General features: G+C 40.6%; 1 protein-coding gene across 5 annotated transcripts in view; it reads right to left on the bottom strand.

Annotated features, from left to right (window-relative positions):
• The window catches only part of SPON2 (spondin 2), a 95,064-nt gene that overhangs the window by 6,075 nt on the left and 66,595 nt on the right, over positions 1–22,394 (bottom strand). For 3 of the 5 annotated variants that reach the window (XR_006290239.1, XM_037898260.2, XM_043544856.1), the window contains exons 3-11: positions 13,640–13,760; positions 13,255–13,425; positions 12,136–12,225; positions 10,750–10,920; positions 4,990–5,053; positions 4,073–4,299; positions 3,476–3,699; positions 2,963–3,154; positions 1,551–1,725 (exon numbers count right to left, since the gene is read on the bottom strand). Coding sequence is in view for 2 of the 5 variants with exons in the window: in XM_037898260.2 (XP_037754188.1) it covers positions 1,551–1,725; positions 2,963–3,154; positions 3,476–3,699; positions 4,073–4,295 (814 nt within the window). In the remaining 3 variants the exon portion in view is untranslated. The remainder of the gene's footprint in view (positions 1–1,550; positions 1,726–2,962; positions 3,155–3,475; positions 3,700–4,072; positions 4,300–4,989; positions 5,054–10,749; positions 10,921–12,135; positions 12,226–13,254; positions 13,426–13,639; positions 13,761–22,394) is intronic. The other 2 variants (XR_006290237.1, XR_005225254.2) reach the window with 2 other exon arrangements.

Below are 22,394 nucleotides of genomic sequence, written 5' to 3'. Positions count from 1 at the left end.
TTGGGGCCAGAGTAAGTAATAATCCCTTCTCAAATGTTGTGGAGGAAAGGATATTATTCTATATGTAACCTGTGTCACCCAATTTGAATGATGGATGATCAGCTCTTGTTTACTGAGAAAACATTTTTTAAACTAGAAATCTGCTCGTTTTAAGTGTACAAGTCAGGCCTTATTAAAGAAAACGTACCTTACCATGGTTATTTATTAATTGTGAGGAAATTTGTGAAGCCCACCTTATGGTCCAAACTCCTGGCACAGAGACAAAGCCAAAGAAATAGACTCTTCAATCTCAATCTGAAGCAGCTGGCATGCACTTGGGCCATGGTTGCTACTACAGAATATGAGGGAATGTATCCCATGGATCTTTCCTGTGCAGGATTTTGGTCTCTGCACTCCTCTCTTAAGAAGTCCTCCACATTCCCCTTTTCACATTCCTGTACAGAAAGTCACCAGAGGGTGCATAGAGTAAACCTGCATGGGGCTCTCTGCCGTCTGTCCTCTTTCCTCCAGTCAGAGGAGATGTAGCATTTATGCTGAGTTTGAAGCTTAGAAGTTGTCACTAAGACCGGGTCAAATCAGTGCTATGAACCTTCACTTACATGAGCACTAACATTCACTGACAGTAAAAAAAAAAAAAAAAAAAAAGGAAAGAAAGCAAGCTGTGATGGGATAAATATATTATTGTTTGAAATTAAATCTTGGCTTCACTTGAACATTTCAATAAAAATTTTAAACTCTCCTCGGGTATCTTGTTCTGTAGGTATCAGTTGCCATCATAATTCTATTCAAGCTGGTGAACTGAATTTTGTTTTCTTATTTCATATCACTATCAAAATACTTCTTACCAAGGAGAATACAGTAAGTATAATCGCTTTGCTCCATTATGTAAGAACTCAGAGGAAGGAACCCCTTTCTTTAGTATTTGCACAGGATTTGGGGAGCTGAGAGTCTGACAGAGAATCTCTTTCACACAGGACTGGTGGTTCTGTGGAGGTTCTATGGTTTGAATAAGACATGCTGTGGATCTAACCCAAACCTGTGGATCCCTGGCCAGACATGGAGGCTTTCCCCTAGCCCCCAGTGTTTCTTTCGGTATCCTTTTCCTATGACATCTGGACTAGTTTATTGCCTATACTGTTGTTGTGGTCTCTGGCCTCTATCACAGAGGGCCCAATTCTAATCTTACCTACGCTATGTTTATATTTGTGGAACTCCATTGGCTTTGGTAGAATGACTCCCAATTTATGCAAGTGTAAGTGATATTAGAGTTAGATCCAGAGTACAGAGGAATAGTTAATGCTGTTCCACATAGAAAAGGGTACAGAGAAATATAATGATCAGCTGTTATTTGACTAGGCATGACCCCCTTTTCTGTGCAGCATTTTTTAAAGGGAAGAGTTGCTGCTGCCTGGAGCAGGAATATTCTGCATAACCACATTCTCTTCCACATGGCCTGCCAGATTTGAACTTTTCTAAAATTTTGCCTCCCTCCTTGCTGCTCAGTGAATGGGAACAAAAGGATCCAGTTGATCAAAGTACTAACCACTTACCTGAGACAGAGTCATCTATTTCATTGCCTATAGCAGTCAGGTTAGGCTCAGGACCAGGAAGACCCAGCTGGTTTCTTTTAAGTTTTACAATGGTTACTCGAGCAATAGGTGGCAAACTTTTTAGCTTGGGATAATAAAATGAGTTTGCTGGGTGACTTGGAGAGGAACAAGTGATCTATGAATTAAAAATAAAAGGAAGTTTATAGAAATAGTATTGCCATGTTAGTAAGGATAGAAATTTTAAACAGAGTATCATGTTTTAATTATGCTTCTGGGCAAGTAAAACGTATATGAACGGGGGGTGTACAGCCTTTATGCACCCGAGCCCCACAAAAAAGCTGTGATTTCTTGTCATGAAGATAATCCCACTAACTTTTGTGGAAGGATTCTGGGACTGAGATCACACAAGAAATTGTGGCTATTTTTGGATGGAGATACTGGATGGAGGGTAGTCAGCATGCACAATAATGCTTGGAGCAGGTTGATGGAGGAGACAGGAAGTTGTAGGTAGGGAATGCTGGCAGTGGCAAGGTTACTGACTGGGGCATAATGGGTGCTGTAGTAGATGTGGTATGGTTATAAGGGGTCACAGAGGATTGTGCTTCAGCTTCTCTATTCTTTTCCACTCCCGTAAGCACTACATTCTGCTCTAGGAAAGCACTTATTAAACATGAGAAGGAATTGGCTGAGTGCTGACTTTATTAAGGGATGTAGGGGCAAGGTAGTCCATTTCTCTCCACCTTTAAACAACAGCTCCCTGAAACAAAGTAAGGCATAGACCGAGCGTGGAAAGGGCAGACAAGACTTACAGCAGGGGAAGGGCAGTAGCAGTAGGAAAAAAAAGTTGGAGCAAAGCTTCCTCTTCCTTTCCATTAGCTCATTTCCCTTAGATGCTAGCAGCTGCCAAGTTTTGGCAATTCTCTCAGAAAACTTCCCCTCCCCCGCTGCAGGCCACATGGCTGTTGCAATCCCCAGAGATTCCCTAATACAGATAAATATCTAGCCCAGACCAACCCAGCAAGCTCTTTTCAGCATTGTTTTAGTTTTATAAATGTATCTAGCTTTTTTAAAAGCATGTAATCAAAAAAGCATGCATTTCTGTTTTACAGAATTTTAGATGACAGTGCAAAATAGAAGTATTATGATCCTAGATATAACAAATAACATTTCAGACACATGGATTTGCAAACACAGAAAATAAACGGACATCAACCAAACGAATGCTAAGTGCTATCACTGTGGAGCTCCAGCTAAGTCATAAATCCAGATACAGCACTAAATATTAAAATCATTTTGCAAAGAAAAAAAAGTTCATGTTATAATTTCATAAGTTATTTTTAAAAGAAAAAAAATCATAATATACAGGTATGACATAATACATATGCATATGTATATAACATACATACACTTACTTCTGTAACAGTGTCCTGTGGAATAGTGGCAAAGTTTGGTGAGGAAAATGTGAAACCACTGTCTGTTCCAGCATCATATGGAAAAAGTTCTACTGTTTCTTGTTCTTTCCAATGATCTCCTTCACATAGATTTAGACTGTCAACACCCACAAACCAATCAGGGCTGGGCACAATTCGTACAACAAAAGAAACCTAGGAAGTGAAAGAAAAACATCATAAAAAATAACTATCACCTGCCAGTCTCTACAGGCTTGGCTATCAGGGTCTGATTTCTAGTATGGCAATGGGTCAAACATATTTCTGACTATTTTATTTGAGAGTTTCTAAAAGAAAATATTCCAGACTGCTTTTTTATTTCATTTTATGTTCAAAAAGTTCTTTAAAACTGGATTCTCTTAGCAATTCCTTGCATTATATTGATAGTTATCAGTGGCATTTCAAATATCTCCTTTTGCATCCTGCTAGTATAAAACTAGTAAGCAACCCTTAAAATGAAAATGTAAATGTACGTACTAAGGAGTGTCTTGAATGTGCTTCTAATTCCGTGAAAGTTTGTCCTGTACCACTGGAAATGGCAGGAGCTGAGAAGATTCCATGCACACTTTGAATTTTTTCTCCAGCTGCTTCTATTTCCTTCATTAATGTCCATGCTTCACCCTTTTCAGCAAAATCACGCACACCATTGCTGGCATATTCATCCTTTTTCCACATGTTATAGTCAGAACTATGGGTAACACCTATTTAAGGGAACACATTGCTCAATAAAAAAGTATGCTTTGGATTATCTTAATTGATACAGTTTCTCTGTTTTATTTCTGATGTGGAACAATTTGGGGATTAACATTTAGGATTTTGTAAAACATTTAACTTATCACTGTTTACCTCAGCTGTAGCCAATTGAAAACTGAAGCCAATTGAAAATATTTGTAGATTCTCTAAGTATTTTGAATGCTGCAAGTTCTGTATGTTATTGTTTAGCTGTCAAGCTACATTAGTTTTGACTTTCATTTTACTAAAGGGAATTCTCAGTAAATTCAAATAAAGAACAAACCCCCCCCCACAACTGTAGAGAGTTTTGTTTGGTCTTGACACTGTGCACATTTCACTTACCTAGCAAGGAAGACCACTGTGCTGGAGGCCTATAAAGGGGATACTGCTTAGGGAAAGCAGCCTGACTCCATTTCCCTACAAAGAGTATGCTGTACTTAGCAACTTCCTCTGCTGTGCAAACAGAATCATCACCCACAGGCAGACAGCTGGTATAGCCTAAAATTGTTATAAGCAGCGTCCAGATAACTTTACAGGATCTGTTGCCAAGCATCAGGTTTTCCATTTCCCTACACATGGAAAGGAAAAAAAAAGTGTCCATGTTAGCCTTATTAGTCACTGTAAACTCAAAACGGAATAACTGTAGCCCAATGAAATTTAATATAGCATAAGTTTTGAACTAAAAGAAAATATACATCCAAAGCATTTAAAAACCTAATGCATCTAAGAACATATAGGACTTCCAGAATTGAAGTTTCCATGCAGTAAGTTACAAAGCTGTAACTCTATCTAGGACAACTGTTTCTAATGGAAAATAAAAAATATCTTAAGCTTGTTCATGGTAATATGAGGAAATATGTTTTTGATTTTCTTTTAAAATCTTATTAGAATCACATCTTGAATTAATTAGACTGGTAAATGTTGCTGTAAAAACATTAATGATACATTTATTATTTTAAAGATTAAATTAAATTAAATAAAGCATGGAGAAGTAACATAAAAGTTGAAGCAGAATTTTAAGAACAGATTTAAAGTCAAATACATTACAAATATAATATGTTACTTTGCTATCATATTTGCTATGAAAAAACGTTTAAAAATTAACATAATTGCAAACATCCTTGCATAGGACTGAAACTCAGTTGTTCAAAATCCTTCTTTTTAAATGCTTTTGTCCTTAGAGAAAACTGCATAAACATAATTGAAACACTAATAGTTGTATAATACATTAATTCATTAAAAGAGGTTTGAGTACTCACTAAATATTTCCTCTGGAGCTCATATACGGTGAGAGCACCTGCTTTTGCTGGCAGCTGAGCTGTTCTGCAAGAGAGGACAGTAGGAGTCTTGCTATTTATGCCTGAAGAGGGTCCGTTTGGTCCAACAGTTATCGTAACCTTTAGACTTTCCAGTTTAACAAAATGAATTCCATACTGTTGCTTGATTTTTTTTATGGACTTCCAGAATCTCCTGGATGCCGGTTGCTTCAGGTTTCTATTGGGAAACTGTGGTGCTGACTAGACACAGAATGCTTTTTAAAACTATCTTAGATTATTACCAACAACTCAGGTTTTCTGGTGACTGTATAGTTCTCTGTACATCTTATTAATGCTTCTAAGCTACAAAAATGAACTGAGTCCAAAACTAAAATTGTTCTGGTGGAAATGCTTTAAATGAGAAGCATATTTCCTAGTAAATTTTATTGTCTGACAGATGCTGCTTCCAAACATTTACAGAGAGCGCTCTCACTCTCACATACCATATGTACATGTTCAAATAAGAAGGTGAAAACAGCTAAACAAATCTAGGGAAAGAGACTTAAATCATTTTATATAGTCACACATATCAACACTGCAAACACAAATTAATTTAAAATAGAACAGTATATATCTTTATTGGCAACAATACTGGACACTGTATGATGAAAGGGCTCTGTAATATTGTGGTTTATTTGGAAGGAGTGGTTTTTGGAAGCTTCTTCAAGATTTTTCTTAGCTGTCTACTCTTTAAAGTAAAGATCCTAGATAATCTTAGTAGTAGTTAAATCATACGTTTTTGAATCATACATTCTGTAGTGACATACATACACTCACATCACTAAACATATTTGTTTTCTATGCAAAAAGCTATAAATACTAAGCACAGTTAAGTTAAACAGTTAATACTCATTTTTAATTCTTTCCCCACTGCCTTTCCAAATGCCCTTAGGAAAAAAGGGCTTGTTAGAATGTCTGGAAGCGTGACTGATCAAGAGTCAGTTCAAAAGTCAAGTACACATCATGAAAAATGCCGTTCCAGGAGACCTTCCCATTGAAATTGTGGGGTATCTAATGTGAACATTTCCTCTGATCACAAGCATTAGAGCACGGGACAAAGGCAATCATTTCTCAGTTAGCAAAACCCCAGGTTATGATAGGTTTATAGATTAAACCCTGCATTTTATATTCTGCAAGGAGGTTTGCAGACAGCTAGTTTTAGCTCAAAGGCATTACTAAAACTAGGGACAGATTGCCCCTTCCATGGAAAACCCATTGGAAGTGGGGAGGAAAACTGAGATTTATGTCATGAAGTTTACCTAGATTATTCTGTCTGGGGAGTGGGGTTTGTAATGAGGCAGCTGAACAGTGGAGGTGTCAGCCACCAGTACCCACAATTCCTGAACATTTACATGGATTTCATGAAATTCACTGGCAGCTAGGGCCATCTGTGCATGGTGTGATCTATGGACCTCTTGATGCTGACTGGCAGAGGGCACAGAGGTGCATAAGGGTTACAAGGATCCCCTGGATCTGGTATTTACATTCTAGTTCACCAATGGGTGTCATGTAAGGTGCTTCTTTGAGTGATTGCAAATGTTTATTCCACACAGGTATGCACACACCTAGTGTGCCCAAAGCCAGAGAACTTTGCTGAGCAGTATCTGTTGGGGCGACACATGTGCCCTTGGAACTCCATAACCTCTTCCACGGCTATTTAAGGGCCACACCACCTCAACTCCCCTCAGTTCTTTCTCACCACCTATGGCTTGAGTCAGAGCATTCCATGTGGAATAGAATCATAGGATTGGAAGGGACCTTGAGAGATCATCTAGTCCAGTCACCTTCACTCATGGCAGGACTAAGGATTATCTAGACCATCCCTGACAGGTGTTTGTCTAACCTGCTCTTCAAAATTTCCAATGATGGATATTCCACAACCTCCTTGGGCAACTGATTCCAGTGCTCAGCTCATGTTTTGCTATCACAGTACTTTTTCTGTGAATGCATGTGCATAGTTATAGTAAGTTACAGTAGTACCCTTAGTATTTAGTTAGTAGTAATTTAGTTAAGGAGAATTTAGCTTGGTACAATGCCCTCACCAGGTTTTAAGCACTGCCTATTGTGTGAGGGTGGTTATCCCTACACACTTGGTACTTATTGTGCCTTGGAGAAGGGCACATTAAAGAAAAGTGCTTCATTTGTAGGTCATTCAAAAAGAGCATGCAGGTGTCTAGAGACCTGTGCTTGAAGCAACACCTTTTGTAGCAGGCAGCGTGGCCCACTTTGGCACGAGGGGCCTCCACAGATCATCTGCCCCTTCAAAGAACTTCAGAACTGGCATTGGCTGTTGTTCCACAGCCAGAGTCTGATTCGTCTCTGAGGAGAAAGAGAGCTCATTTTCCTTCACTGGGCCCTCCAAGGAAAAGGACTCACAAAACTAACCAGAGCCACTCCACAGCTCAGAGAGATTCCTCCTCCTCTTCTAAGAGGAGTGCAGGCTGGCACCAGGATTCCTCTGATGCACAGGACAGAGCTGAGCCATCTACCTGCTCTCTGGTACTGAGACCAGAGCAACTGAACACCATGTTGTCATTCTGGTACCATCCGTGTGGTGTCCAGCACGAATAACACTGGTGTCAGCATCAAAAATTTGAACTCCACAGATATATCAGGTAGCATCAAACTTGTTCTGTTCCTAACTCTCTCAAATCAGGAGCACTCTGCCATGGTGGTCTCTTCTGCAGCCTCGGCACCACCTGGACTAGTTGCAGAGTATATGTTGTTACCATCTTCAGCACTGTGTAAACACTAGGACATGGAGCTGAGATTGGACTCTTTATTGGTACCAATGGGCTTGTTGGGGCAGATACTGTCTTCTGTACCAACAACAATTTTGGGATTTGCAGGATTGGTACTACTCTGACTGCGGTACTGACATCTGTTTTGGTGCCAAGTGTTAGTACAATTCCCCTACTAGTACTGAAGGCACGGGTTGCCTTCGGTACAAACACAGCCTGCCTACCGGACATCATCTGAGTTTGGATGTTTGCTTACTCCACCAGGAACGGCCCCTTTGTTGACATCAGACTACTTGGAATGTTCTTCACACTCAAGCTTATTTTCTGCCTCTCCCTCTCCTTCCAAGTACCATTCTTGAAAGCCTTTGAGTCTTCTGGGGGATCAACATAGATACTGGGATGGCACTGCTCTCACAGTAGGGGTCAGGGCTCTTGGCCCACTTCCTACGAGTCATCCAGTGCTGTATCCTGTTCCTCAGTGGCCTCTGTGGAACCTTGGGATGTTCCTCTATCTGCAAGGTCACAATCCTCTGCCCAGACCAGAGGAAGGTCAACGAACTCTTCGGTAATCTCGCCTCCAAGCCGCCCAGGCTGGAGACGCAGACTGATGTTGCTCCATCTGAACTGGTTCAGCCTGAACCATTGTCCAAGAGCAGGTATTGATGCAGGAGGTCTGATTGGCTCTATTTTCTTCCTCTTTTTCCTCGCCAGATGATTCCACAGTGCTGGATTTGTCTTCTCCTATGCCTGAGGATTGTAGGTGTTCTCAAGAACTCCTGAGGCAAATGGCTACAGCCTTGGGCATTCAGGATGAGTTTGTTCAGTAGAATAGCCATAAATTGGTGGACATTATTCAACTGTTGGCACCAGGGAGGGTAGCTCTCCCTATAAATAAACCTGTTTTGGAACCCACAAAGGCCTTGTGGCATCCTCCAGCTTCCTTACCTTCTATAGTGAACCATACAGATAAGTGGTACTATGTCCCCATGCAGGGGTATGAGTGTGTTTAGTCCCATTTGGCCCCTAACTCTCCTGTTGTAACAGTGGCAAATGAGAGGTTGTAAAAAGGGAGGTATAAGTTGACACCTAAAGAAGTCAAAGAGGTTAGATTTAATGGGAAGGAAGATTTATTTTATCTCCGCACTATAGATGTCCATTGCTAATCAACAGGCTAATCAATAATAATATGTATTATCAACATATGACCAGAGCCACTTTTTCAACTTGATGGAATGAGGATAATCAATGGGATACAGTAATACCATGGTACAAAATATATCGGAAGGACAGAACACATCGTTCTGGTGGGGGAGTGGCATTTGTGAAAGAAAGCATAGAATCAAATGAAGTAAAAATCATAAATGAATCAAACTGTACCATAGAATCTCTATGGATAGAAATTCCATGCTTTAAGAATAAGAATATAGCGGTAGGGATATATTACCGGCCACTTGACCAGGACAGTGATAGTGACTGTGAAATGCTCAGGGAGATTAGAGAGGCTATGGAAATAAAAAACTCAATAATAATAACGGGGGGTTTCTATTATCCCCATATTGACTGGGTACATGTCACTTCAGGACGGGATGCCGAGATAAAGTTTCTTGACACCTTAAATGACTGCTTCTTGGAGCAGCTGGTCCTGAAACCCACCAGAGGAGGGACAATTCTTGATTTAGTCCTAAGTGGAGCACAGGATCTGGTCCAAGAGGTGACTATAGCTGGACTGCTTGGTAATAGTGACCATAATATAATTAAATTTAATATCCCTGTGGCAGGAAAAACACCACAGCGGCCCAACACTGTAGTATTTAATTTCAGAAAGGGGAACTACACAAAAATGAGGGGGTTAGTTAAACAGAAATTAAAGGGTACAGTGCCAAGAATGAAATCTCTGCAAGCTGCATGGAAACTTTTTAAAGACACCGTAATAGAGGCTCAACTTAAATGTATACCCCAAATTAAAAAAATAGTAAGAGAACCAAAAAAGGGCCACCATAGCTAAACAAAAAAGTAAAAGAAGCAGTGAGAGGCAAAAAGGCATCCTTTAAAAAGTGGAAGTTAAATCCTAGTGAGGAAAATAGAAAGGAGCATAAACACTGGCAAATGAAGTGTAAAATTACAATTAGGAAGGCCAAAAAAGAATTTGAGGAACAGTCAGCCAAAGACTCAAAAAGTAATAGCAATTTTTTTTTAAAGTACATCAGACGCAGGAAGCCTGCTAAACAACCAGTGGGGCCACTGGACGATCGAGGTGCTAAAGGAGCACTCAAGGACGATAAGGCCATTACGGAGAAACTAAATGAATTCTTTGCATCGGTCTCCATGGCTGAGGATGTGAGGGAGATTGCCAAACCTGAGCCATTCTTTTTGGTCTTTTTAGGTGACAGATCTAAGGAACTGTCCCAGATTGAGGTATCATTAGAGGAGGTTTTGGAACAAATTGATAAATTAAACAGCAATAAGCCACCAGGACCAGATGGTATTCACCCAAGAGCTCTAAAGGAACTCAAATGTGAAATTTCAGAATTACTAACTGTAGTCTGTAACCTATCATTTAAATCAGCTTCTGTACCAGATGACTGGAGGATAGCTAACGTGACAATTTTTAAAAAGGGCTCCAGAGGTGATCCCGGGCAATTACGGGCCTGTAAGCCTGACTTCAGTACTGGGCAAACTTGTTGAAACTATAATAAAGAACAAAATTGTCAGACACATAGATGAACATAGTTTGTTGGGAAAGAGTCAACATGGTTTTAGAGTAGCAGCCATGTTAGTCTGTATTCGCAAAAAGAAAAGGAGTACTTGTGGCACCTTAGAGACTAACCAATTTATTTGAGCATAAGCTTTCGTGAGCTACAGCTCACTTCATCGGATGCATAAAAGTGGAAAATGCAGTGAGGATATTTTTATACACACAGACCATGAAAAAATGGTTTTAGTAAAGGGAAATCATGCTCACCAATCTACTAGAATTCTTTGAGGGGGTCAACAAGCATGTGGACCAAGGGTATCCAGTGGATATAGTGTTCTTAGATTTTCAGAAAGCCTTTGAGAAGGTCCCTCACCAACGGCTCTTACTCAGAGTAAGCTGCCACGGGATAAGAGGGAAGGTGCTCTCATGGAGTGGTAACTGGTTAAAAGATAGAAAACATAGAGTAGGTATAAATAGTCAGTTTTCAGAACGGAGAGAGGTATATAGTGGTGTCCCCCAGGGGTCTGTTCTGGGACCAGTCCTATTCAACATATTCATAAATGATCTGGAAAAAGGGGTAAACAGTGAGGTGACAAAATTTGCAGATGATACAAAATTACTAAACATAGTTAAAACCCAGGCAGACTGAGTAGAACTACAAAAGGATCTCTCAAAACTGGGTGACTGGGCAACAAAACGGCAGATGAAATTTAATGTTGATAAATGCAAAGTAATGCACATTGGAAAGCATAATCCCAACTATGCATATAAAATGATGGGGTCTAAATTAGCTGTTACCACGCAAAAAAGAGCGCTTGGAGTCATTGTGGATTGTTCTCTGAAAACATCCACTCAATGTGCAGTGACAGTCAAAAAAGCAAACAGAATGCTGGGAATAATTTAAAAAGGGATAAATAATAGGACAGAAAATATGATGTTGCCTCTATATAAATCCATGGTACGCCTGCATCTTGAATACTGTGTGCAAATGTGACCAGCCCATCTCAAAAAAAGATATATTGGAATTGGAAAAGGGCAACACAAATTATTACGGGTATGGAATGGCTTCCGTATGAGGAGAGATTAATAAGACTGGGACTTTTCAGCTTGGAAAAAAGACAGCTAAGGAGAGATATGATTGAGGTGTATAAAATTATGACTGGTGTAGAGAAAGTAGATAAGGAAGTGTTGTTTACTACTTCTCATAACACAAAACTAAGGGTCACCAAATTAAATTAATAGGCAGCAGGTTTAAAACAAATAAAAGGAAGTATTTCTTCACACAATGCACAATCAACCTGTGGAACTCCTTGCCAGAGGATGTTGTGAAAGCCACGACCATAACAGGGTTCAAAAAAGAACTACATAAATTCATGGAGAATAGGTCCATCAATGGCTATTAACCTGGATGGGCAGGAATGGAGTCCCTAGCCTCTGTTTGCCAGAAGCTGGGAATGAGCAACAGGGGATGGATCACTTGATGATTACCTGTTCTGTTCATTCCCTCTGTGGCACCTGGCACTGACCACTGTCGGAAGACAGGATACTGGACTAGATGGACCTTTGGTCTGACCCAGTAGGGCAATTCTAATGTTCTTATGTTTCAGAACTCTGCCATAGCTCTCAAGGTTCAACAAAGTATAAAGGATTTACCCTTCAATGGTCTGTTCTCGTTTTCTGAAAAGACTAATGACACACTGCATTCCTTTCAGGACTCTCCGGCCACAGTATGTTCATTGGGGGCTATACCAGAAGTTAAGAGTCATCATTATGGAGCTCAGCAACCGCAGCAGCAATATTGTCAATATTCCCAGAAGTACTTCAGGCAGATGGCTTATCCTGCTAGGCAGCAGGACTTCTCCTTGAGGAGACAAGTCAGAAAGGAGAAGGCCCTCTGGTTACAACTTCAACCAACCACCAGCTCATCCTCCATTAGCTTTGCACAAACTGCCAATGTGACTCTCCTCTCAAGGGCAGCATACCAGTCATCAACTTCCTGACCGTACTGCCTCCATTTGGGAACAGGCTGTCCCACTTCTACAGTACTTGGGAAACAATAACCACAGACAAATGGGTCCTAAGAACTGTGATCAGGTAATGCCATCCGATTCTTGACCATCCGCCCTCTTCCCACTCCTCTACACTGTCCCTTTTCAGGGACCCCTCTCATGAGTCACTGCTTTGTCAGCAGATTCAGACTCTGAGATTCAGGAGCCATAGAAGAAGTTACCCTTCAGTTTTGGGAAAAAGGATTCTACTCATGTTATTTCCTGATCCCCAAGTCGAAGGGAGGGCTGAGACCTATTCTTGACCACTGAGATATCAGCAAGTACACCATATATCAGATTCTGTATGTAGCTACAATCCTCCCTACATTGGATCAAAATGACTGGTTTGCCATCCTCGATCCGAGAATTCCTACTTCCACATGTGATTCTCCCAAGCCACATGAAATTTCTTATAATGGCAGATCAACATTATCAATACACAGGACTCCCGTCTGGCCTGTCCTCAGCCCCATGCATATTTACCAAATGCATGACTGCAGCCACAGCCTCTCTCCTCTTCCCATACCTGGATGATTGGTTAGTGAGGGCAAATTTGAAGACCAAGTCTTTACACTTCACTTCATGCTGAATCTCATCAATTTGTTGGGACTGATTTTGAACAGGGGAAAGTGAACAGAAAAAAATTGAGTTCATCGGGGCCATACTAGACTCTACAAGTTTGAGAGCCTTTCCCCTAAACAAGCGATTCCAAACAATTCATCACCTGTGTCTGTCCTTCCAATCTCGTCATTCAACTTCAGTCTGTGTGCCTGGACACATGCAGTTATTTAGTCCACCCTGAGAGATTGCGCCTTCATCCACTTCAAAGCTGGTTAAAATGTGTCTATCTCCTGAGTTCAGCTTTGTCAGGGTGCCACTGGCAGTCCTGGAGCCCCTAGAGTGGTGGACAGATCAAAACAATGTATGATAGGATGTATCCATTGCCCATCCTCCACCGATCAAGACTACAGTTACTGATATCTCCACAATAGGTTGGAGACTGCATCTAGAGACTTTGAAAGCTCACTCCAAGCAGCTTTGTCAAGAAGCAATAAAGTTGTAGCTTTTTTGCATCAAGGAATGCATTATTCTCATGGCGACTCACTTACCAGGAGCCAGAAGCAGTTGGCTGATCACCTCAGCAGGTATTTCTCCCAGAATCACGAGTAGCCCTTGAAATGCAGTGTTCTGAGGCCCATATTCAGAGAATGGGACATTCTGTCTGTTGACCTGTTTGAAATAAATAAAAAAAAAAAAGAAAAAACCAAGAAGTGCCATCAGTTTTGGTCACAAGCAAGTCTCAGTCTAGGCTCTTTCACCAACACCTTCCATCTGAACTGGGGATCAGTACTGCTGTATGCCTTTCCCCCACAATCTGCTCATCCTGCAGGTTATTCTCAAACTGAAGCGGATCATTCCAAACGGATACTCATTGTACCAGCTTGGTCAAGACAATGTTGGTTCTCCAAATGTCATAGTCTATCTGTTCGGCCTCCCACACCTCTTCCCCCGCTTCCTGACTCAACACCATGGTCAGACATCTGACACTGAACACTCTGTACCTCGTGGCATGGACTCTGCATGGTTAGACGAGGAGGAAGGTTGATGTTCAGAAGCACTTCAGTTAGCCCTATTTAACAATAGAAAACCCGCTACTATATTTCCCTATTCTGCCAAGTGGAAGTGTTTTTTAGTTTGGTCCAGTCTCATGGAATTCAGCCAATGCTAGTATGCATTCAGGACATTTTGGATTACTTGATACATCTTAAATCCTCTCTCAGCTTTTTGAGGGTCCACTTAGCAGCCATCTTGGCATTCCATTCTCCAATCCTGGGGAAGTCAATTTCTTTTAACTCCATGGTAGTCCAAGTTCTAAAAAGTATTGTCCATCTCTTTCCACCTGTGAAAGAAGCAGTTCAATTGTGGAACCTCAACACTGTACTAGCTGCCCTCATCAAACTTCCATTTGGGCCTCAAGCAACTTGTTCTCTGTCCCTTTTGCCAAAAAACAGCTTTTCTTATTGCCATAATATTCACAAGGAGAGTAAGCAAACTGCAGGCTCTAACGGCAGGGCCTCCACATACACAATTTTTCAGAGACAAAGAAATAGATAAGTTCATGGAAAATAGGTCCATCAAAAACCAGTGACTGAGATTAGGGCACAGATGGAGACTCATGGCCCCCCAGAAATGACGACAGACATACATCAAGGCTAGCTGTAGGCTCTGGTACTGATGCATGTACCATTGAGACCAGCTCCAGCTAAGGTATTAGACACACTACCTTCAACACAGCCTCAAAACTTTATTGGTACCAGTGACACCGGAAGTCTATGCAGTAGTATGAGATTTCCTTTGCCTTTTGATTCCAGACTCCCTTTTGCTGCAACAGGATTTGACTGGGATTACGTAGGTGCTATAGTTGATATTACAGCCAGATGACCTTCTGACACCGTCAACATAGCATGCAGCATCCCCAGCACCTACAAGTCTTCTTACACTGACCTTTTCTAAGCAAACAGTAGTACTGGGACTTAAATCTTCAAAATCTCCTTCTGTACTGGAATACAGACCAACCTTTAATGATTGGGCATCTACAGCATTAACTGGGGATGGATTCTTCACTCAAGTACTGGAAAGACTTGCAGGAGGACTTCTTCCCACTGCTCGCCATCTCTTCAATCCTCCACCTTCTGTAGTTTCGAGGCCTTCTCCCCTGTCATTCTTATGCTGAGTGAGGAAGGTTTCCCCTTATCCAGCCTGTGCTGTGAAGGTTTAGGGACACATCTCCACACTAAAAAGGCTTTCAGAAAGGGTTAAAATCTGCAGGACTTATGGTCACTCTCTGTGCCTGCACTCTATAACAAAATGGTCACTCAGGCAAAACTATAACTACTACCAAATACCACCTGGCTGTGACTGGGTGCCTGGAATGGGGCTCATAATAATTACGCTGATACCAGTCCTTTAGTTACTAAAAACTAAAGGTTTAATAATAAAAGAAAAGAAGAGAATTATAATATACATACAAGTGATTGCAAGTCATATACATACAAGTGGTTGCAAAGTCCTTATATCAGGTTTGTAGCAGAGATGGAATAAACTGCTAGTTTGCAAAAGTCTCTCTGGAACCACCCAAACAGATTGGGGGTCATCAGTCCTTGTTAGAAATCCAGTCCAGAGAAATGAAGCAGGAAATGAAAACCAAATGGAGATGTCTCAGGTGCCTTTTTATATCTTCTGCCATGTGCATGGAAATTTACTTTCCCAACGAAAGTCCACAGCCCCTGGTGTGGAGAATTACTGGTCCAAGATGGAGTCCAGGGTCACTTGAGCATATAACATGTCCATACATAGTTTACTGAATTACAGGGGGTGGCCACTGGCCCCCTCAGAGTCTGAGGCATCTACAGGAAGAGCTACTGTGTGGCTGTGTTCCCTCTGAGGTGCGTGGTCACACGGCCAGCCAGGAATGAATCTAGTGCCGCGCACTTGGTTAGCGGAGCCATTCATGGTGGCATGTGTTCAGGTACTCACCCCACTGCTCCACAGCCATATTGCTCCTGCCCTCTGCCTTGGAGCCCCTGGCCAGCTGTTCCTGGGCCCCTCCTGCTTGCTGTGCAGAGTGGGGGGGGAAGGAGGGGCGGTGATGTCAGGGTGTTCCCCTCCTGCTCCTCTCCCTACCCATGTACCCACCTCTGCAGAGTGCGGGACAGGCCTCAGGAGCAGGAGAGCTCAGCTGTTGTCTGAGCCTTCTGGTGTGTGAGTGCCTTAAAGAGACAGTGCACAGTCTCTCATAGACTTCCCCAGCAGCCAGCGCGCGCGCGCACACACACACATACACACTCTCTCTCTCTCTCACGCTCACCTCCCAACACATACTTGTATTATTGTTGTTGTTACCTCTTGGTACTTCCTGTAATGCACATATATTCTCTGTAATTTTATTCTTTCAAAGTGTATTATTTTAGTTTGACTTGTCTATGCATTTCATAATTTTATTTCTCTTTTATGCTTAAATTTAATTCTTTCAGTAGCGAGTTCTAAAATGTCTAACGTGTCCTGGCTGCAGTAATTATCCCTACAGTAACTTTTTAAAAATATATGTTATATCTAGGTTTTTTTGTTTCTACTGGCGGTGCACATCGGCACATTACTTTGATGTTGGTGCACATAACAAAATTCATTCCATACACGATGGAAAAAATTAGAGGGAACACTGCTGGGTGGGATGAGTTTCATTGTTAGAGTGAAGTGTTCTTAATGGGACATCAACACATAGCTGTCTAGCCTGGATGCAAATCTACTTGGAGGGGTGTCACCCAGGAATACAACACATGTGTAAGATACAAGCACATAGCCAATATTCATAATTTCAGATACAATGATGATACATACATACTCACAGGATAATCATACTTAGCAAATCATAACTTTTCCATCAACACCTTATATGACATATTTTGTACACGATTTGTTGTAATTGTGTAACAGTGGTAGCAACAATGACACAAATGGTCATCTTTCTTATACACAACATCACACTGGTGACTGACGTTTGGTCAATCAGAGAAAAACTCATCCAGCACTAAGTTGTCAGCAGACTGTTGACTATAGAGTCCCTGTGTCTTATTCCCTTGAGTAATAGTTGGGCTAGACACAATCAGACTTTCCAGCTTTGTGAAACGACATCTCTCACAATGCCTATTTCAGCATTCCACAGTTGCAGAAAATTGTGGATTTCTACTCAAGACTAGGGTTTACTATTCATGGCTGGAAAGCCACGCATGCCAAATTTCTGTAGGTCAGCAGCTGGAGAAGAAAATTGCTGTGGGATCATAACCTATGCTTGCATTCCTTTTTCAGTTTTTTTGCCCAGTTAAAGAGCAGCTGAAGCCTCATGGAAATCTTTGTAAAAAATCTTCCATTTAGAAACCCTTTTGCCTGTATATAATATTTTTGTTTTTTTCTTTCCTCTTTTGCATCAGAAAAGTATTTTGTTTCTTAAACTGATGTTTCCCTCCAGCATACCTAGCTTCCATCCATATCCAGCCCTCTTTTTACCCTGAGTTCTTGAGAGCAAGAGAGTAGGCACACAAGGAGTTTAAGGTTTATTTCAACACAGGACTATGCCTAGTGTTTTAGCTTACATGTGACCATGCACAGCTTCTGCTCATTCTGGTGGTGGAGAGCAGCAATGTTGCAGTTCCTGCTGTTCACACAAGATTTTGCAAGATCAGTGTTGGAAAATACATGATCAAATGATGTGTGGATAATTTGTGACTTTGCTGTAACAAACATTTAAACTCTAGTCATAATTTTAATTCTAAACCATTGGGGTTATTTTTACAACCTAAAATAGCAACAAAACAAGAAAATAGTTTAAAATATCCAGGATAGCTTTGTAAGAATAGCCAATATCGTGTCACTGTTTCAACAATCAATTTATACAATATGGAAAAAAAATGTCTGAACATAGTAAGGCCAATTCTGCCCTCAGTTACCTGGCTGCAGATCACATTAAAGGGTGCAAGTTCTACTTTGATCAACGTAAACTGAACCTATGGAGGGCATTGTTGTACCCCTTATATAAGAAGCAACAGGAGGACTGACATAAGTAGTGATGATGACGCTTATTATATGATGAAAATAAAGAAACAGGGATTAAATTAGATCTGCCATTTCTTAGGTTTGTTTGCTTGCCAACATGCAAAGCAATAGAATGAGAAATCCACTTGTGGTTTTTATCCATATTCCTGAACTATTGTCAGATATTAAAAATTTACAATAACGACATCCATTTTGCTGCTAAAGAATGTGTGTGCATCCTTGAATGTGCACAAGCTGTTTTAATAAGCCTATAAATATCTAGCATTTCTCGTCTTCCAAAAGAAACATAAATCTGTATTACTTAAAGAGCACTTATACACCCATACCTTCTCTTGTAGTTACCATGGATACACATACTATGATGGATACTCAACAATGCCAAAAGGTTTACGTTCAATCTGAGTTAAACAGTAAAACCTCAATAGGAGTGACGTAAGCAGCAGAATATTTTTGTATGATAAATAGTGGTGTAGTACTAGAGCCTTCTAAGTAGCACATCACGTGAAAAGGAGATCATGCATTATGTTGTATGGGGAGAGTCCCTTCCAGGTTATGAATTCCCAAAATCTTACCCCTTACCTTTGGGAGTACAACCTTTCAACAGCCTTTGGGGAGGCAGGATTCACCCAGAAATCATGCCAATGCCATTATCAGCAACAAGCAGTCAGCTTTATCAGTAACAGTCTCCTTTGTCAATCATAAATAGCCCCAGTGCCCCTCTAGGATCAGCTCCTTGGTCACTAATCAGGGGCCAACTTTCTTTTGGGCTCTGCCTGATCCTTACATGCAGTGCAGGCTCACCAGGACCACACTCACTGTTTCCTGGACCTATTTCCCAGCCTGAATTCCCGGTTTTCATCCTTCTGCGTCCCTGGTAACAATAGCAGTGGCAGCAGCCACAGCCACCATTACCCATATTACCCCTTCTTCTCAGGAGAGCTTGCAAAAGGAAGATGGGGAGGGACTTCCCTCCATTTCTCTACCCTACTAGAGCTCAGTGGGAGGGGAGGGGGCGTAGATCCCAGTTTCTCCTGTTTGCACATTGCCCTGCCAACCAGGGCTCTAGGGGCAAGACCATTTTTCACAGTGCTGTTGCTAATCTGTGGAGTGACTGTTCCACAATGTTGATTCAATGAACTATATAATAAGTATGTCCTAGAAAAACTCTGAAATGAACTGAACATTTAGATGGCTCCAAAGAGCCATCAGCTAAAGCTTACAGAGCTGAGTGAAGATCAATGGGACACTATCTCCATATTTTTTTAATTTGCTGTGTTTGAAAGACTAGAAGAGATGTGTTTTGCACACTTCACTGAAGAAAAAAGATTTGGACAGAATTCAGAGTGTTTTGCATTGAAACTTCATTTAAATAACTTGACATGATACTCAAAATACCATACATCCAGATAATGTAAACATGATCTAAAGATTAATACATTATTTCATGTCCATAATTTCTAGGTTGGACTTGGCAAACAGCATGGTATAAGGAAACTTTATACCCATTCCAATATAGTTGCTTTCACATTCACTGAACGTGGGTTAAAGAGGGTAACTGTTTGGCTTTTAATCTGCATCATTTAACATTTTTTTAAAGTTTAGTTTTCCTTGTTCAGTTTTTTCCCTCCACCCTTTTCTCACATTCTCATCTTGCTAATGGATTTTCCTTCTTTCTAATCCTCATATGTTTGTAAATTCACTAGTTGAATCTAAGGCAGGAATGTCATTTCATGAGGCGCATCAGAGATAATACTCTACAGAATAGTCTGGGGGGAAAAAAGATAATTCAAAATGAGTTTGTGGTGAGAGATAACAGGGCAGAAAACAACAACAAGATCATTCACACAGAGAAAAGTTGCTGAAGTTAAGGTATTTTTGTAGAAAACTTCTGTTTCGTCTTCTAAAAACTTCTTTGTTGAAATGGAGTAAGCCTCTGGTGTTACATGTTGTACCTCCTTTTTGCTATTGAACCTTTATGCAGGGATAAGTAGGCATTAGACAATACCACTTATACATGAAATATGCTATTTAGTAAAATATGCCAGTCTTTTATTTCTTTAGCACCACTCCACAAGACTACCAAACCTAATCTATATTGCTAATCCACTCATTACCACAACACATTTCACTTCTGAACGTCTCTTGCTTTACAGGCTAATTAAGTTTGTTGTCCTCACTTTTTAAAGCCAGTCTTAAATAGTATTATAGAAAAGAGGGATCCGTATTAAAAAAAAAAAAATCAGTTTCAGACCTCAAATAATAATGCACTGTGAAAAATTGACTCTTTCATAGGCTCAGGATCTGGAAACAGATCTAATCCATGTATAAAAGGGGTTTTATGCACCACTGTACACTGACCCTCCTGTTCAAGAATCAAGATCAATACAGAATAGAGGGTGAACCTGGACTGGGGAAGGTTGGGCCAGTAACAGGGGGACCAACATTTTCCCCCGCTAGCTCCATGGAGATCAGAAAAGGTAGTTCAGCTGTAATCTATATTACATTTCTCTTAAGCCCTCTCCACACCAAGGAATGTCCCTTCAGAGTAATTCTGGGGATTGTCATTACCAGAGGATGGCTTGCAAAGGGGGCCTGACTTGCCAAGGAGATCAGAGGGCCTAACAGAGACATAATTTTCTAGAGTTATGCAGGAGAATCTCAGAATCTACTTTGTCCTCAGGGGACCGGGGGGTGGGGGTGGGGACGGGGGACGGACGACCACAGCCCATTCTGTGGAGACACAAATTCCATCCCCTCAGAATGGTTTGTGGGAAACCTCATGAGGAAATCCTTGTGGAAATTTTCTTCACACCAGCATTCTCCCATAGGTATTTTCATGAGACTGGATGACCGGGGCATCTTAACATGCTGTAACATCAGCTTCTTTCATATTGATATTCATAAAAATTGAGAGAACTGGTAACAATATCCTATTGGAGTTTTTAGATTGGAATAGACTGCCAATGGTAGTCACATCATTTAAGACATTAAAACTGAACTAAACAAAGGCCTAGAGCATATACAAATATTTAAAAAAAAAAAAAAGAAAAGAAAAAACTTCAGGCATCAGGCAAAGTCCATAAATTTTGTATGTGAGAGGTTCTTGTTGGGCGTTTAAGTTCACATACTGCATATATATATATTTTTTGTCATCACTGCTTTACTTGGATATGAAAATGATCCAATATACATTGAGAAAAGTTAGAGCATTTGTTAATCCTGAACAGAGAGATCAGTTGAATAAGACAGTGGAGGAACTCTGGTATGCCATATATTCAAAAGCATGAGAAGGTCTTAGAAGTGGTAAAGAAGAGGAGCAACTACAGTATTGTGTAACAGAAACTAAATATTGTTTCTGATCTTAGTTCAGCAGCTCAAGCTAAAACAACTTGCGCCTCTTCAGAAAAAAATGACTGGGGAAAATGTTCCTACTGCCCTTTGCTTCCCAACAAAACCCAGGGGACTGTGAAAGGAGAAGTCATATTTTCTAGGTCATGACTTATGCCAGGCATTTATTGCCAAAAAAAAAAATCATATAATTCTGAAATGGAAGAAAAGGTGGACTATCCATTAAAGCAGCGGGCTGCATAATTCCTTGTAACTGTTATTGTACTTCCAGTGTTGTAATCATATTGGTCCAAGGATGAGAGAGACAAGGTAATCTCTCTTACTGGACCACCTTATACCTTCCACCCAGAGAAGATGGTCCAGTAAAACATATTACCTTGCCTATCTTGTCTCTCTCATTATTGTATTATTACATATTTCTTAAGCACCAATAGTATGAAATACTGACAATTTTGACTTTGATTTTAAGATGGCATTGCCTATTAGTGATAACTGAATTTACCAAAGTGGTTTATGATTAAATGTATTTTCTCTGTGAGTTATATATATTGCAAGTAGAAACTGATGTTAATTTAAATTCCAAATTAAACTTCAAGTGCTGCAGGAATTAGTTCTGATAACTTACCAAGTAGTTCTTACTTCTGAGTCATTTCTGAATCAATGTGCCTGTCTGGTGCAGGACTAGATTCTATATTCAGTTACACTGATATGAATATAGTTACTTCAGTAGAGGTGCCCGAGGATTACAACGTAACGGTGGTCAGAATCTGGCCTGCTGTCTTTCATATGACATGTAAAACTGAGATCCTGACTTCTTTTGTCAGTAAAGATTCCATATCACTTTTCTGTATAGTAGACATGTTAAATATCAGTTGTTCTGGCCAAACTGTAATTTAGATAATAATA

Source organism: Chelonia mydas, chromosome 4 (genome assembly GCF_015237465.2).
Source record: "Chelonia mydas isolate rCheMyd1 chromosome 4, rCheMyd1.pri.v2, whole genome shotgun sequence".
Taxonomy (NCBI): Eukaryota; Metazoa; Chordata; order Testudines; family Cheloniidae; genus Chelonia; species Chelonia mydas.
This window is presented reverse-complemented; position numbering and strand designations above follow the sequence as displayed.